The 13,295-nt window shown below is 31.4% G+C and overlaps 1 protein-coding gene across 1 annotated transcript in view; it reads right to left on the reverse strand.

Annotated features, from left to right (window-relative positions):
* Window positions 1-1,811: 1,811 nt before the first annotated feature.
* CDH9 (cadherin 9) overlaps window positions 1,812-13,295 on the reverse strand; it is a 145,344-nt gene continuing 133,860 nt past the window's right edge. The window contains exons 9-11 of the mRNA XM_051969884.1: window positions 5,463-5,580; window positions 5,117-5,368; window positions 1,812-2,819 (exon numbers count right to left, since the gene is read on the reverse strand). Of these exons, the coding sequence (XP_051825844.1) occupies window positions 2,332-2,819; window positions 5,117-5,368; window positions 5,463-5,580 (858 nt within the window). The 3' untranslated portion in view covers window positions 1,812-2,331. The remainder of the gene's footprint in view (window positions 2,820-5,116; window positions 5,369-5,462; window positions 5,581-13,295) is intronic.

Below are 13,295 nucleotides of genomic sequence, written 5' to 3' on the forward strand. Positions count from 1 at the left end.
ACTGATGCTAAGTGAAATGAGCAGAATCAGGAGACCATTGTACACAGCAACAAAATTATATGATGATCAATTCTGAGGACATGGCTCTCTTCAATAATGAGATGATTCGGACCAGTTCCAACAATCTTTTGATGGAGAGAGCCATCTGTAGAGAGAGAACTATAAGAACTAAATATGATTCACAACATAGCATTTTCCTTCTTTTTGTTGTGTTTGCTTGCATTTTAGTTTCTTTCTCATTTTTTCCTCTTTGGTTTGATTTGTCTTGTGCAGCAAGATAATTTTATAAATTTGTATGTATATATTGGATTTAACATATATTACTACTATATTTAACATATATCGGATTACTTGCTATCTGGGGGAGGGTATGGAGAAAGGACGGAATTGAAGTACAAGGTTTTGCGAGCGTTAATGTTGAAAAATTATTTATGCATATGTTTTTAAAATAAAAAGTTTCAATTGAAAAAAAAGACAATGCTTGCTGAGTGCAAATTCTGAACTTGGCCAAAGGCTACCTGACAAATCAAGGCAAAATACCTGGTGCAGAATAAAGGTCTGTCTACAACATTTGTAGATCTGACAATGCCTTTTTATAATGTCAGTCATGAGGGCTTATGGAAAATTAGGTGAAAATTTTGTTTCCCAGATAAGTTCATCAGTAGTGACATCAATTCCATAATGGCATGCTTGCCTGGGTTCTGGAGATTCCTCAAGCTTTCCAATTCACCAATGAAATGAAACAAGGCTATGTGTTTGCTCTCGTGCTTTTTAGCATGATTTTTCAGGCAAGTTGTCAAATGCTTTTAATAAGGACAAACATGGCACCAATCAGCTACTGTACTGATGATGAATTTTTCAGCTTGAAAAGTCTATAAGCCAAAAAAGTGGAGGGAATGTTAGTGCATGATTTTTTGTTTGTAAATACTATGTAGATGTAGATGAGATATTAGACTGACATTTAAACCAAGGTTTAAAGAGCACTTGTGCTGACCTTGTTGTATGACACTTAATACAGGTCTCTCTTAAGAATTTAGAATTGATTCCATGACATGGAAGACACTGACACAAAATCATCCAGTACAGCATGCCCTCAATAGAAAAGATGCTGTGCTCTATAAGCAAAACAGGATTGAATTAGCTCAGAAGAAACTTGAGGCACAAAATTAAAAAAAAAATCAAACTAAATATTCATAAGGACCATAGCTGTGAGTCCAGAGGATACAATTGTTAGGCATATATTAAAATAATATTTGACACGATTAGTAGAAAAATGATTTGATTTACTTGTTATCTTGAGAGAGCAAAATTGGATCAATGCATTGAACATGGCAGATGAGAAGATATTAGTGGTCTGAGAGATATCAGCCAAGAATGTATACTACAACTGGGAGAGTGACTAGTACACATCATTTAGTGAAAGGAAAAGACATCAGATTGTTATATACTTGAAGTGTTACATTAATATGCATGCAATATTAAAAAAAAAGTAAAGTCTTCCAGGATATTGGTTAATTTATCTGTATGAAATTCATATAAAGTGGGTAAAAGAGCACAAGATCAAAATTCTTCCATGAGTTATATTATATTCATAATGATATGTTAAAAATATCATATAAAGATGTAATTTATAATAATTAGAACTGAAAAGTGAACAGATGATTATCTCAGGAGATAATGATATTCTTGTAACTGGAGGTATTCTAGCGAGTATTGGTTAACTATTTGAAGTTTGGACATGATTAACTCTAAGATTCTATGATTCCCTATTTAAAAAGGGGAAATAAAACATCTTTAGAAAACAAGAAGCATTTGATTTTTATAAATACTAGTTTATTTCATAAAAATATAAAAATATAAATATACATTTATAAAAATATCATGAATGAGTCAACACAAGACTTTTTTTAAGTTAATAAATATGGCAGGCGTAGTTGTAGTTGCTATTTAGATTTTTTTTCATATTAATTTACAAAGTAGTTGCACAAATGTCCCATGTAATAAAGGTGATTGTAAGCAAGATAAGAAATTAAAGTTTCCTTCACTTTGCAAAGGCACAAAAAGCCTTTTAAAGGTCTCTTCAATGCTGATGTGATGCATCTTTCTTCCAATATTTTTAGGCAAAGAGGGTCAAAACTTCTTATAGCTATACCGTTCATATTGATTCATGTGGACATATTGATTAAGCAAACCCTTACTAAGACAACACTTACATTTTGTTTGTATGTTTGTTTGTATTTTTCCCCAAGTAAGAGAATGCAGGCCACTTAATTTAGTAATGAAGATATTACTTTCATTAATAATGACTTAGCAAGTCACTAGTAACTTTTCTCAGTCTCTATCACTTTCATCTCCTCCATACATATCTGCAAGTTTTTTAAATCGGGGTCCCCAATCACTGAGATAATCATAATCCTGGTTACCATCTGCAGTAAGAGATTCCAAAGAACTGAGGGAATCTGCTATGGAATCATTCCCCTCATAAGCATATGTTGCTAGGGAATCATAAGGTGGAGCACTGGGGTCTGAATCATTCTCTTTTAATCTTCTGTGAATAAAGTCTTGTACATCAATGTTTTCCCACAATGGAACAGTCCTCCTTATCTGAAAAATACTTTCAGGCATTACATCTCTTCGGTGTTTACTGTCTTCTCTGGCTTCTGGATTCCGTAGTGTCCCAATGTCAAAAGCCTGTGTATCTTCTTCCCCACCCCCTTCATCATTGTAGGTTACAATATTGTCTCGAACATCATCTTTTGAAATGATTAAGGGCTCCTTTTTCCTCTGTCTCTTGAGTGCAGTGAATAGCACAACTAGAACTGAGAAAGAAAATGGGAGAAAAAAAAAGATAAATTTTAAAGACAGGGACTAAAACATATTATGAGGATCTAAGTTGTATAAAATTGCCAGATAAAAGAAATTGGTTATTCTTTGAAATCAGAGAACCTAGAGACTGAGGAAAAATATAGCTAGGTCTCTAGCTATATTTTTTAGCTATATAACATTAATTAGTAAAAATAATGAATTCAGGCAAAGTGATTACATTTTTTCAAATTCACATGACATATTTACAATGGGGTAAATTAATTACTATACTTTACATAGTCATAACATTTAAAAATGTTTGTCCTTTTCCTGTCAAGGTCTGGAATTTTATGTAAGCCTGACAACAAATTATATAGTCCTCTTCCATTGAGAAAAGAACTATGAAAAGCCAGGCTATCCCTTGCATTTATTTAGTATCTTAAGGTTTACTGACCTTCCTAAATTTAAAGAAAAAGCTTGTGATTTTATGTATTATATATGGATTCTGCTTTTATTTATTTAACTTTTCAGAAAGCAAGCAAAGCTTGATATATCATTTATGAATATACTTTTTTTTGAAAAATACTATTTGGTATGGTGCAATGACTCATGGTGCTCCAAAGTCTTTATATATGACATCAACATTTTATTATACTTTACTTTTAAGCAGTTGGATTTAATCCCATTTTTAAACTAAATATAATGTAATGTGCCTTTATCCTCATTGATATCATAAAAATGTTCTATGATTTTCTACTTTTTAAAAAATTGGCTCACAATTGTCTAACCCACTCCTTTAAAACTTGTATCTTCCACTTTAATTCTATATATATATATATATATTTGTGGGGGAGGGAAGGTGTCATATTGCCTAGCACTATGACTTTCAAAAGATGATTTTGTATAAGATCACACTGCAGCCATCTTATTCACATAAGAAAAGACAAAAGGAGATTAATAAAAATCTGTTTAGTATACATTTTCTGAAGAATTTGGGCCATATAAATAACTAAACTTGTAGAATAGGAGCAAATTTTAATGGAAAAAAGAACAGGAGATTAAATACAGTAATTAGAAGGAATGGTTAAAAAGTAAAAAGAAGACACTTTAGACTTTTCTAGTAGTTTAAGTTGAAAAGGGAAGAAATATGTCACTTCTTTGTTCAGAGAGAAAAGTAGATTGCATTTGATAAATTTTCCAAATTCAAGGAATTTATTGGAAATCAGCTGTTCTATATATTATATGCTTTACTGATATAGAGAAATACACTATGTATAGTACATATATTGCACATAGGTATTACTATGTGTAATTGAAAGAAACTGATTAAAATAATAGTTTCTTATGGATAAAGGAAATGAAATAAATTCAGGAATAGTTGGAGCAAATGTATAATCTAAACTGAATCATCTTGGGGACATGAAAAATATTTTTAATGTATGTGAACAGTTGCATCCTGACAGCTGGTTGCAGTTATTTGTGTATTGGCTGCTGGCATGATTTGCCCCTTCCTCTACACCAAGAAAATGTTTTTTTGTTTGTTTTTTAAAGAATTTGTATCATTTTAATTGCACAAATGATTTCTCGGCCGTTTCCCTCAGGCTTTCACTGAAGTCCTGCAAGAGTTCCTGGCCAATGGGAAGTTATCCAGGTGGTCTGTAAGGGTTTTCAGTGAAAAGCTGCCAGCTTGGAATAACATTTGAAAATAAATTTGGCTAGCCTCACTGCCCTCAGCATAAGGATTTCTGGCTGAACTGCTAGGAAAATGAATGTTTTAGAGTTGTTTTACAATGGAACAACTGTTTAATTGAATCAAATGGTTGTCCTGTTAGTATATACTCAAATAATACATTTGTTTTTGTGAACCCCACAATTATATGGAAAAAAAAATTATAAGCCTTGCTATAGTCATGGAGACAAATCAAAATAAATGCACTCTTTCATTTTTTTTAATTGGAGCATTACACCTTTATATAAGAAATTTATATTGCAATTACTAAGGTGTTCCTTGTAATTAGTATGAACATTGCAAAAGTTTGAATGCATTTACTTATTAGACACTGGATATTTTTACCAAATCCATTCTTATTTTGGAATCGTTTATAAACACCAGCAGTGTCAGTCTGCCCTTTTCAATATAATTACAAAGTAACCAATTAATGTCACTGTGTAAAACTTACTAAGAGAATATGAAAATGAAAATGGCATTGTATATTTTTCACCTACAAATGTTTGCCAGATATAATGCTGATTAAAAAAAAGAGGTAGATATTTTCAACTTGAAAGAATATTTATTTACAGAGTTACTTACTAAGCAGAATGAGAATGCATAGGAGAATAGCAATGAGAGCTCCTGTACTCAGACCAGCTGAAAGGATCAAGGCTTCTGCATTGCAGGACTGCATATTTCCTTGGTTATCACAGGCACACACACGGATAGTTAGTGTTCCAGTACTACTTTGGATTGGATAATCATTGTCAAATATTAAAATTGGTAGGAAATATGTGTTCATTTTATGGCGACTATACCCATCCTTTCGAGTAAGAACACCAGCTGTGTTATCTATAAGAAAGAGTAAGAATGAGATATGATAAGCTATATAGTATCTCATAAAAGTAAATAACAAATAAATTTGATGATCAAGGTTCATGTATACCTTTATTATCTACAATGGTGAAGTTTGGATTAAGAGGAAATTCTGGTACTGGTTCAAAGAAGAACTTGTGTCCTCGAGGAGGGTCATCTTTGTCCATGACACTGATTGTTTGAATCAACTGGAAATATAATAATTACGTTGGCATTAGAAAACAATTAAATTGGTTTGTTTGCTTGAAAATGATTCACTAAATCACATAGATTTTAGAATCATTCAAAGAAAATTTTCCAATGCGGTTATCATTATTTGTTTGTTTAGTAGCAGAATATCAAACAAAAGATTTTTAAATGAATTTCCTAAGAATTGATATGTAGATTCAAACTTCAAGCAATAATTTACATTTACATAGCTAGCACTTGGTTCTGAGCTTAAAAAAAAAAAAAAAAAAAAAAAAAAAAAAGGTGATACTTGACATTTTGAAAGTAAATAGGATTACAAAGACAGCTTAAGAAGAAAAGTGGAGAGGAAATAAACACAGAACCTTAAGTATTAACCTTGTTATTAAAAACAATCCACACCTTTAGCAAAGTTGCAAGATACAAAATAAACCTACATAAATCATCAGCATTCTTATATATCACTAACAAAACCTAACAGTTAGAGTTACAAAGAGAAATTCCATTTAAAGTAACTACTGATTGTATAAAATACTTAGGAATCTATCTGCCAAGGGAAAATCAGAAACTTTATGAGCAAAACTACAAAACACTTTCCACACAAATTAAGTCCAATCTAACCAACTGGAAAAATATTAAATGCTCTTGGATTGGGCAAGCAAATATAATAAAGATGACAATACCACCTAAACTAATCTATTTATTTAGCACTATACCAATCAGATTCCCAAAGAAGTATTTTGATGAACTAGAAAAAATAACAACAAAGTTCATATGAAAAAACAAAATGTCAAAAATTTCAAGGGAATTAATGAAAAAAAAAATCAAATGAAGGTGGCCTAGCTGTATCAGATCTAAAATTATATTATAAAGGAGCAGTTATTAAAACCATCTGGTATTGGCTAAGAAATAGACTAGTTGACCAATGGTATAGGTTTGGTTCAAAGGACAAAACAGCCAATAACTTTAATAATATAGTGTTTGACAAACTCAAAGACCCCAGTTTTGGGGATCAGAATGCATTATTTGACAAAAAAATTGCTGGGAAAATTGGAAACTAATATGGCAGAAACTAGGCATTGACCCACACTTAACACCGTATACCAAGATGAGGTCAAAATAGGTTCATAACCTAGGCATAAAGAATGAGATTATAAATAAATTGGAAGAGCATAGGATAGTTTACCTGTCAGACTTGTGGAAGAGGAAGGAATTTATGACCAAAGAAGAACTAGAGATCACTAATGACCACAAAATAGAAAATTTTGATTATACCAAATTGAAAAGTTTTTGTACAAACAAAACTAATGCAGACAAGATTAGAAGGGAAACAATAAACTGGGAAAATATTTTTTACAGTCAAAGGTTCTGATAAAGGCCTCATTTCCAAAATATATAGAGAATGGACTCTAATTTATAAGAAATCAAGCCATTCTCCAATTGATAAATAGTCAAAGGATATGAACAGACAATTCCCAGAGGAAGAAATTGAAACTATTTCTAGTCATATGAAAAGATGCTCCAAATCATTATTAATCAGAGAAATGCAAATTAAGGCAACTCTGAGATACCACTACACACCTGTCAGATTGGCTAGAATGACAGGGAAAGATAATGAGGAATGTTGGAGGGGATGTGGGAAAACAGGGACACTGATGCATTGTTGGTGGAATTGTGAACACATCCAGCCATTCTGGAGAGCAATTTGGAATTATGCTCAAAAAGTTATCAAACTGTGCATACCCTTTGATCCAGCAGTGTTTCTATTGGGATTATATCCCAAAGAGATCATAAAGAAGGGAAAGGGACCTTTATGTGCATGAATGTTTGTGGCAGCCCTCTTTGTAGTGGCTAGAAACTGGAAATTGAGTAGATGCCCATCAATTGGAGAATGGCTGAATAAATTGTCGTATACGAATATTATGGAATATTAGTGTTCGGTAAGAAATGACCAACAGAATGATTTCAGAAAGGCCTGGAGAAACTTATATGAACTGATGCTAAGTGAAATGAGCAGAACCAGGATATCATTATAGACCTCAACAACGATACTGTATGAGGATGTATTCTGATGGAAGTGGATCTCTTCGATAAAGAGAGCTAATTCAGTTTCAATTGATCAAGGATGGACAGAAGCAGCTATACCCAAAGAAAGAACACTGGGAAATGAATATAAACTGCTTGCATTTTTGTTTTTCTTCCCGGGTTATTTATACCTTCTGAATTCCAATTCTCCCTGTGCAACAAGAGAACTGTTCGGTTCTGCACACATATATTGTATCTAGGATATACTGTAACTTATTTAATATGTAAAGGACTGCTTGTCATCGGGGGGGGGGGGTGGAGGGAGGGAGAGGAAAAATCAGAGCAGAAGTGACTGCAAGGGATAATGTAAAAAATTACCCTGGCATGGGTTCTGTCAATAAAAAGTTATTTAAAAAAAAGTATTAACCATGTTTAATAGATCAGGTAGAAGACAAAGAGTTATTGGGGAAAATATTTTTGATATTACTGTTGTTATTAGTGTTGTTGTTATTGACCAGAGAGAACTGGCCATATTTGCAGAAAGATGGGAAAGGAGAGACTCAAGGTAAATGAGAAAGATGACATAAATTCGGGATTAAGATTCCATAGAAGATATGCAGGAATTGGCTAAAGAATACAGGTAGAGTTGTTATTCTAAGAGAGGGAACAGGATGCATCCCCCTTCCTCTAAACTGAAGAGAGGAGGAGAGATGAATGATGCAAATGAGATGTGCTTAAGAGTAAGGAAGGGGAATAAAGAGAATTCTTCATAGTTTTCTAAGTCTTCTAAGCAAAATAGAAGTCTAGCCTTTTATTCTATGTGTAAAATATGGGTGTAGGGAAGGGACATTATTATTTTTTTTAATGACGGTAATATAGAATTTAAGGAGTTAAATGGAAAATTTTCCAAATGGAATTGAGGGCATAACAGAGTTTATACACACAAAGATTCAGTTTATAATGAGTTGAAATGAATGGGATTCAATGACTTTCTCTAACATTGCCAAGGAATTTGGGAAGGATGAAGAGATAAAATAAGTGGTAGAATTTGCCAAGATTTAGATTTCCACTGTGTTAGTGATGAAAAGATGGTTATTAAAATGAATCAACAATAATCCATCTATTTGACTATTTGACTTTAGATTAGATATCCAAAAAATAATTTCCATCTCTCAAATTCTTCTTGATTCTGCTTGAAGTGATGATTAACTTATTCAAAAACTATATATATATGTATATATATATAAATATACATATATATGTATATATATACACACATATATACATATATATCATAGTAATGTTTATGTGATCCTCTTTATTTAAATCTCCAGATTATTTGTAATAATTTAATTTTTAAAAGTTAGTTTATGGGGGACAGCTAATTGGTGTAGTTGATGGAGCACCAGACCTGAAGTCAGAAGGACTTGGGTTCAAATCTGACCTCAGATGCTTAATACTTCCTGGCTGTGTGACCCTGGACAATTTCTAACTTCATTTGACAACAGAAATGAAAACATATCTTTGCCTCTTAATTCGTTTAGTTTTCTACCCAAAGTTTCATGATCTTACAACAATCCAGATTACTTTGTTAATATCACTAGTTCTCAAGAAAATCCTGTAAATGGTAAGCAGTACCAGATTCAATACATTTAAGGAATCTTTGTTAATCTCAAAATTACATTATGGGTAGATAGTTACCCTCAATTGACTCAGGGGAAAAAACAGTTAATTTACAAAGAGATTTCAAATTTTAGGTAAATTACAATGACCCAAACTTTAAGTTTTTATGATAATTTAGCTCCCCATTCTACTGAACGTCTTCTTTTATAGTTATATAAGAGTCTTGAGAATCTCTCCAAACTAATTACTTTTGAATATATTTAGTTCATCTTTGTTTTTTTTTTTATAAAATCCAGAAATTATAGGATGTTACAAGTAATAACTGTTTCCCTCATTTCAGACTATAATGAAGATTCATTGCTTTTATTGAGTGATTCCATATTGCTCTCCATATTCAGAAAGAAATAAACCAAATAAATAAGAGAAATATCCTAATGATCAGACTGTCATTTTTTCTGCCAAAAAAGATTTATTAATATATCTGGAGTGTTGTAATATCATGAAACTTTGGGTAGAAAACTAAACGAATTAAGAGGCAAAAATATGTTTTCATCTCTGTCGTCAAAATAAGTTAGAAATTTAAAGTAAAATACAACATCATGCAGTGACATTTAAGCGATGGAATAGAAACTAGCTGGGAATAAGTTTGGGCTCTGTGCAACATGCTATGTCACAAAAATTATAGTCTTGACCAGAGGTGGAACATTTCTAATGAAGTAAGAAAAAAATATCATCATAAAATATTGTCTGATCTGATTAAGAGAAAATGAAAGGAGAGAGATAAATTATGATTTGGATGTGATAATAAGAGTCAAGAAGTAGAATATAAAAGAATAGGAAGAAAAATTATCAATTTCAATAATTCTTTGAAAATTATGGAAAAAAAGAAAGGCTATATTTATGAATTTGGTTATCTAATACCATAGAATATTGCTAATATATAAAATATACTAGCAATATTAACATAAGGACACAAATATATCTTTTAAAGAAAGGTGAAATTAAGAATTCCTGAAAAAGTACAGTTAATAGGTATACTTAGTTCAAAAGAAATAGAGAGATGAAAAATGGAATGTGAATAATTTGGGGAGTTATGGAGGTGTCCATAGTAGAATAAGTATACTAAAAGCTATTGAGTTTCTTAATACTAGGAAAAAAAAAACAAGCTGGGGTTAGTTGATCATTTTGTTGGCATTATTTTAGAGAGGATTTATATTTTAGGTAAAACAAGATTGATTTAAGGATCCCCTGATATCCTAAAAAAAAAAAAAAAAAATCTATGATTCTAATACAAAGGGAATTGGGAAGCCTCAGATAAATTTTCTTCCTAGCTATTACACTTAATGTTCTGTTCTGTATCTTCTTTCCAATCTATATCCTCAATAGAGGGGGCAGGGAGAAACTCCAAAACAAAACAAAAAATCTTAAATGTAACCATATTGTTACTATTTTCTTGCTCATAGTAACCTGCTCTTAATGCATTATCTTAATACAGATGTTATCCAAGTACATGATAATCACTGTTTGCAGATATAAAAAATCTACTGATTATATGACAGGCATTTAGAATTATTACATTCTGAAATCATGGCAGCATATAATGATTCCCTAATGCTTATGGCACTTAACTAGAATACGTAAAACCGCATTAGTTTTTCAAAAAGTCAATTGAATAGTTCTCATATTTGTTTTAACTTTCTGTCCAGTCACAGTTTTCTTTAGTTTTTCGTATAAAGTCATTGGAAGTTCAGTATAGTGGAAATGCATAGTTAATGCTTTTGTAAAATTATCTTTTTTATCCTTACCTTTACATTCCATGATAGATATCATAATGGCATTACCAATAATGACATCAATGAAAATTTCATTAGCAAATAAGGCAGTACTTTTTATATATTTATGGTGTAAAGAAACTCAGGATTTCTTTTTAATTAACAAATAATCAAACATTTTATAACCCTATACTTCTTTTCATTATGAAGCTTTGTAACAAATGCATTTGTTGATTCAAAATAGAAGACAGACATAAAATAGTCAGAATAACTAACACAAGATGTCAATATAGTTTTGATAAAATTTTAATATTATTAACACAATTTAAATTCTTTATTAAAATAAAATATATAACTATTTATTTATATTTATAACTATTGTATATGCAGACCATTCCTTGAAATGTTTAAGAATCAAATGATATTATACAAGATGCACCAAAACTCTTACTGCAATTTAAAGTCAAAAGTCAATATAGTTTTACATTTAAAACTACACTAAGACTTTTGAGAAACCTTGTATAGATTATCTCAATAGTCATTTAATTAACCACATACTACGAGCTGGATACTGTGACAAGTGCTGTGCTTCCATAGAAATGAAAATAAATAAATAAATAAGTTCCTGGTCTCAACCCAATAGGGAAGAAAACAATTATGTATTGACATAATATATACAAGACAGGTTGAAGATAATATCAGAGGGAAGGAATTAAAATCAAGAAGGGTCAGGAAAAATGTTTTTTGTTCTTGCTGTTGTTTTTTTCCAGAAAGTAAGATTTTAATAGAAACCCGAACGAAGTCAGGGAAGGCAGGTAAAGTATTTTTCAATCTTTTAAACCATTAGGGGTCAGTCATCATCATCATCATTAACTACTTCTGCTACTACTATTACTAACAATACAAGACAAAATAGGCCATAATTTGACTTTTGTGTGGTGAATTACATTCATTTGCATAGATTCTTAGATTTTTAGAGTAAGGATGACCCCAGAGAAAACAGTACAATGCTATTATTTTGTAGATGAGGAAATAGAAGTTCAGAATAGTTACATAAGTGAATTCCTGTTAATTCTATATCTGATTTTGGCATGTCTAAATTCTTGAACATTCTAATTTTGGAAAGAAACAACTTGGAAATTATATGGAACAATGTAGAGTTCTAAATGATTCATTAGTTTTCCATGGTGACTGAGATTTTAAGTGACACATTTGAGCTTGATTTTAAATATCAGTGGATTTTAAAATTAATCAGGTAGTGTGCTCTCCACATCCTGAGATCCTGTTTTATCTCAGTTATAATTGCAGCTTTCTGACATATCAGTTAGAGAATTTTACTTTTAATATATCACAATACTTTGGATTAATTCAGAAGTAAAGTTGAGAAGAATAGTACACTTGGCAAGAGGTCTGATTATATAATTCACTTCTCAGTATAAAGTTTGTCCAATTGAGCTGCCCTGAACTCTAATATTAAAAAGTAGTTATTGAATATTAATTCAAAAATACATGGTGCACATTCAAAATTCCTTTGCTTTGTCAAAACAATAAAACTTACTAGTGGTAAAAAAACAAACAAAAAATTTTCCTTGATTTGAAATTTGAATGGGGTAAGAGTGAAAAGAAAATTAGGTGATGATGGCTAGAGAGAAAGAAGGCAATATCAAATAGATGTATGTACTATGCCATATTATGCCATTGTAAATAAGTCAGTCATTGATGGGGAGAATAGGGGTGCCTATTGTTTCTGGGTGTGCTAGGCATACATATATACAGCCAGTGCATGCTCCATGCATATTTATGGTAAGGAGTGTGTCAGGAGAGAAAACATACCACAAAAAATATTTAAAATCACTTGGGAATATGGCCTTCGAATAGGACAAGTTGTTCACAGGCAGGAAATATCATTATCACAATATTTTTCAGCAGATTATTTTTAAAAATTCATTTTGTCAGGACAGAAATCAGCTCAGTGATATTTGGCTTCACAACATCTTTCTTTTAAAGTGTCAAATATAAAGTCCTCTGGCATTTATTGTTCTTCACAATGTGTCTTTCCTCCTTTCTACCTTTCCAGTCTTCTTACACCTCACATATTCCTCATACTTTTTCTTTTATTCAGTGACCCTGGCCTTTGTATTTTTTCCCACACAAAACTCCATCTCCAAACGCTAGATATTTTCACTTGTTAGCTTCTATGCTTGGAATATTTTACATCTTCATTTTTTCTTTTATGTCCATAGCTTCTTTCACCCCCAACTAAAGTTTTACCTTTAAAAGAAGTCTTTTCCAATTTC

This window comes from Antechinus flavipes, chromosome 1 (assembly GCF_016432865.1).
Source record: "Antechinus flavipes isolate AdamAnt ecotype Samford, QLD, Australia chromosome 1, AdamAnt_v2, whole genome shotgun sequence".
In the NCBI taxonomy this organism is placed as follows: Eukaryota; Metazoa; Chordata; class Mammalia; order Dasyuromorphia; family Dasyuridae; genus Antechinus; species Antechinus flavipes.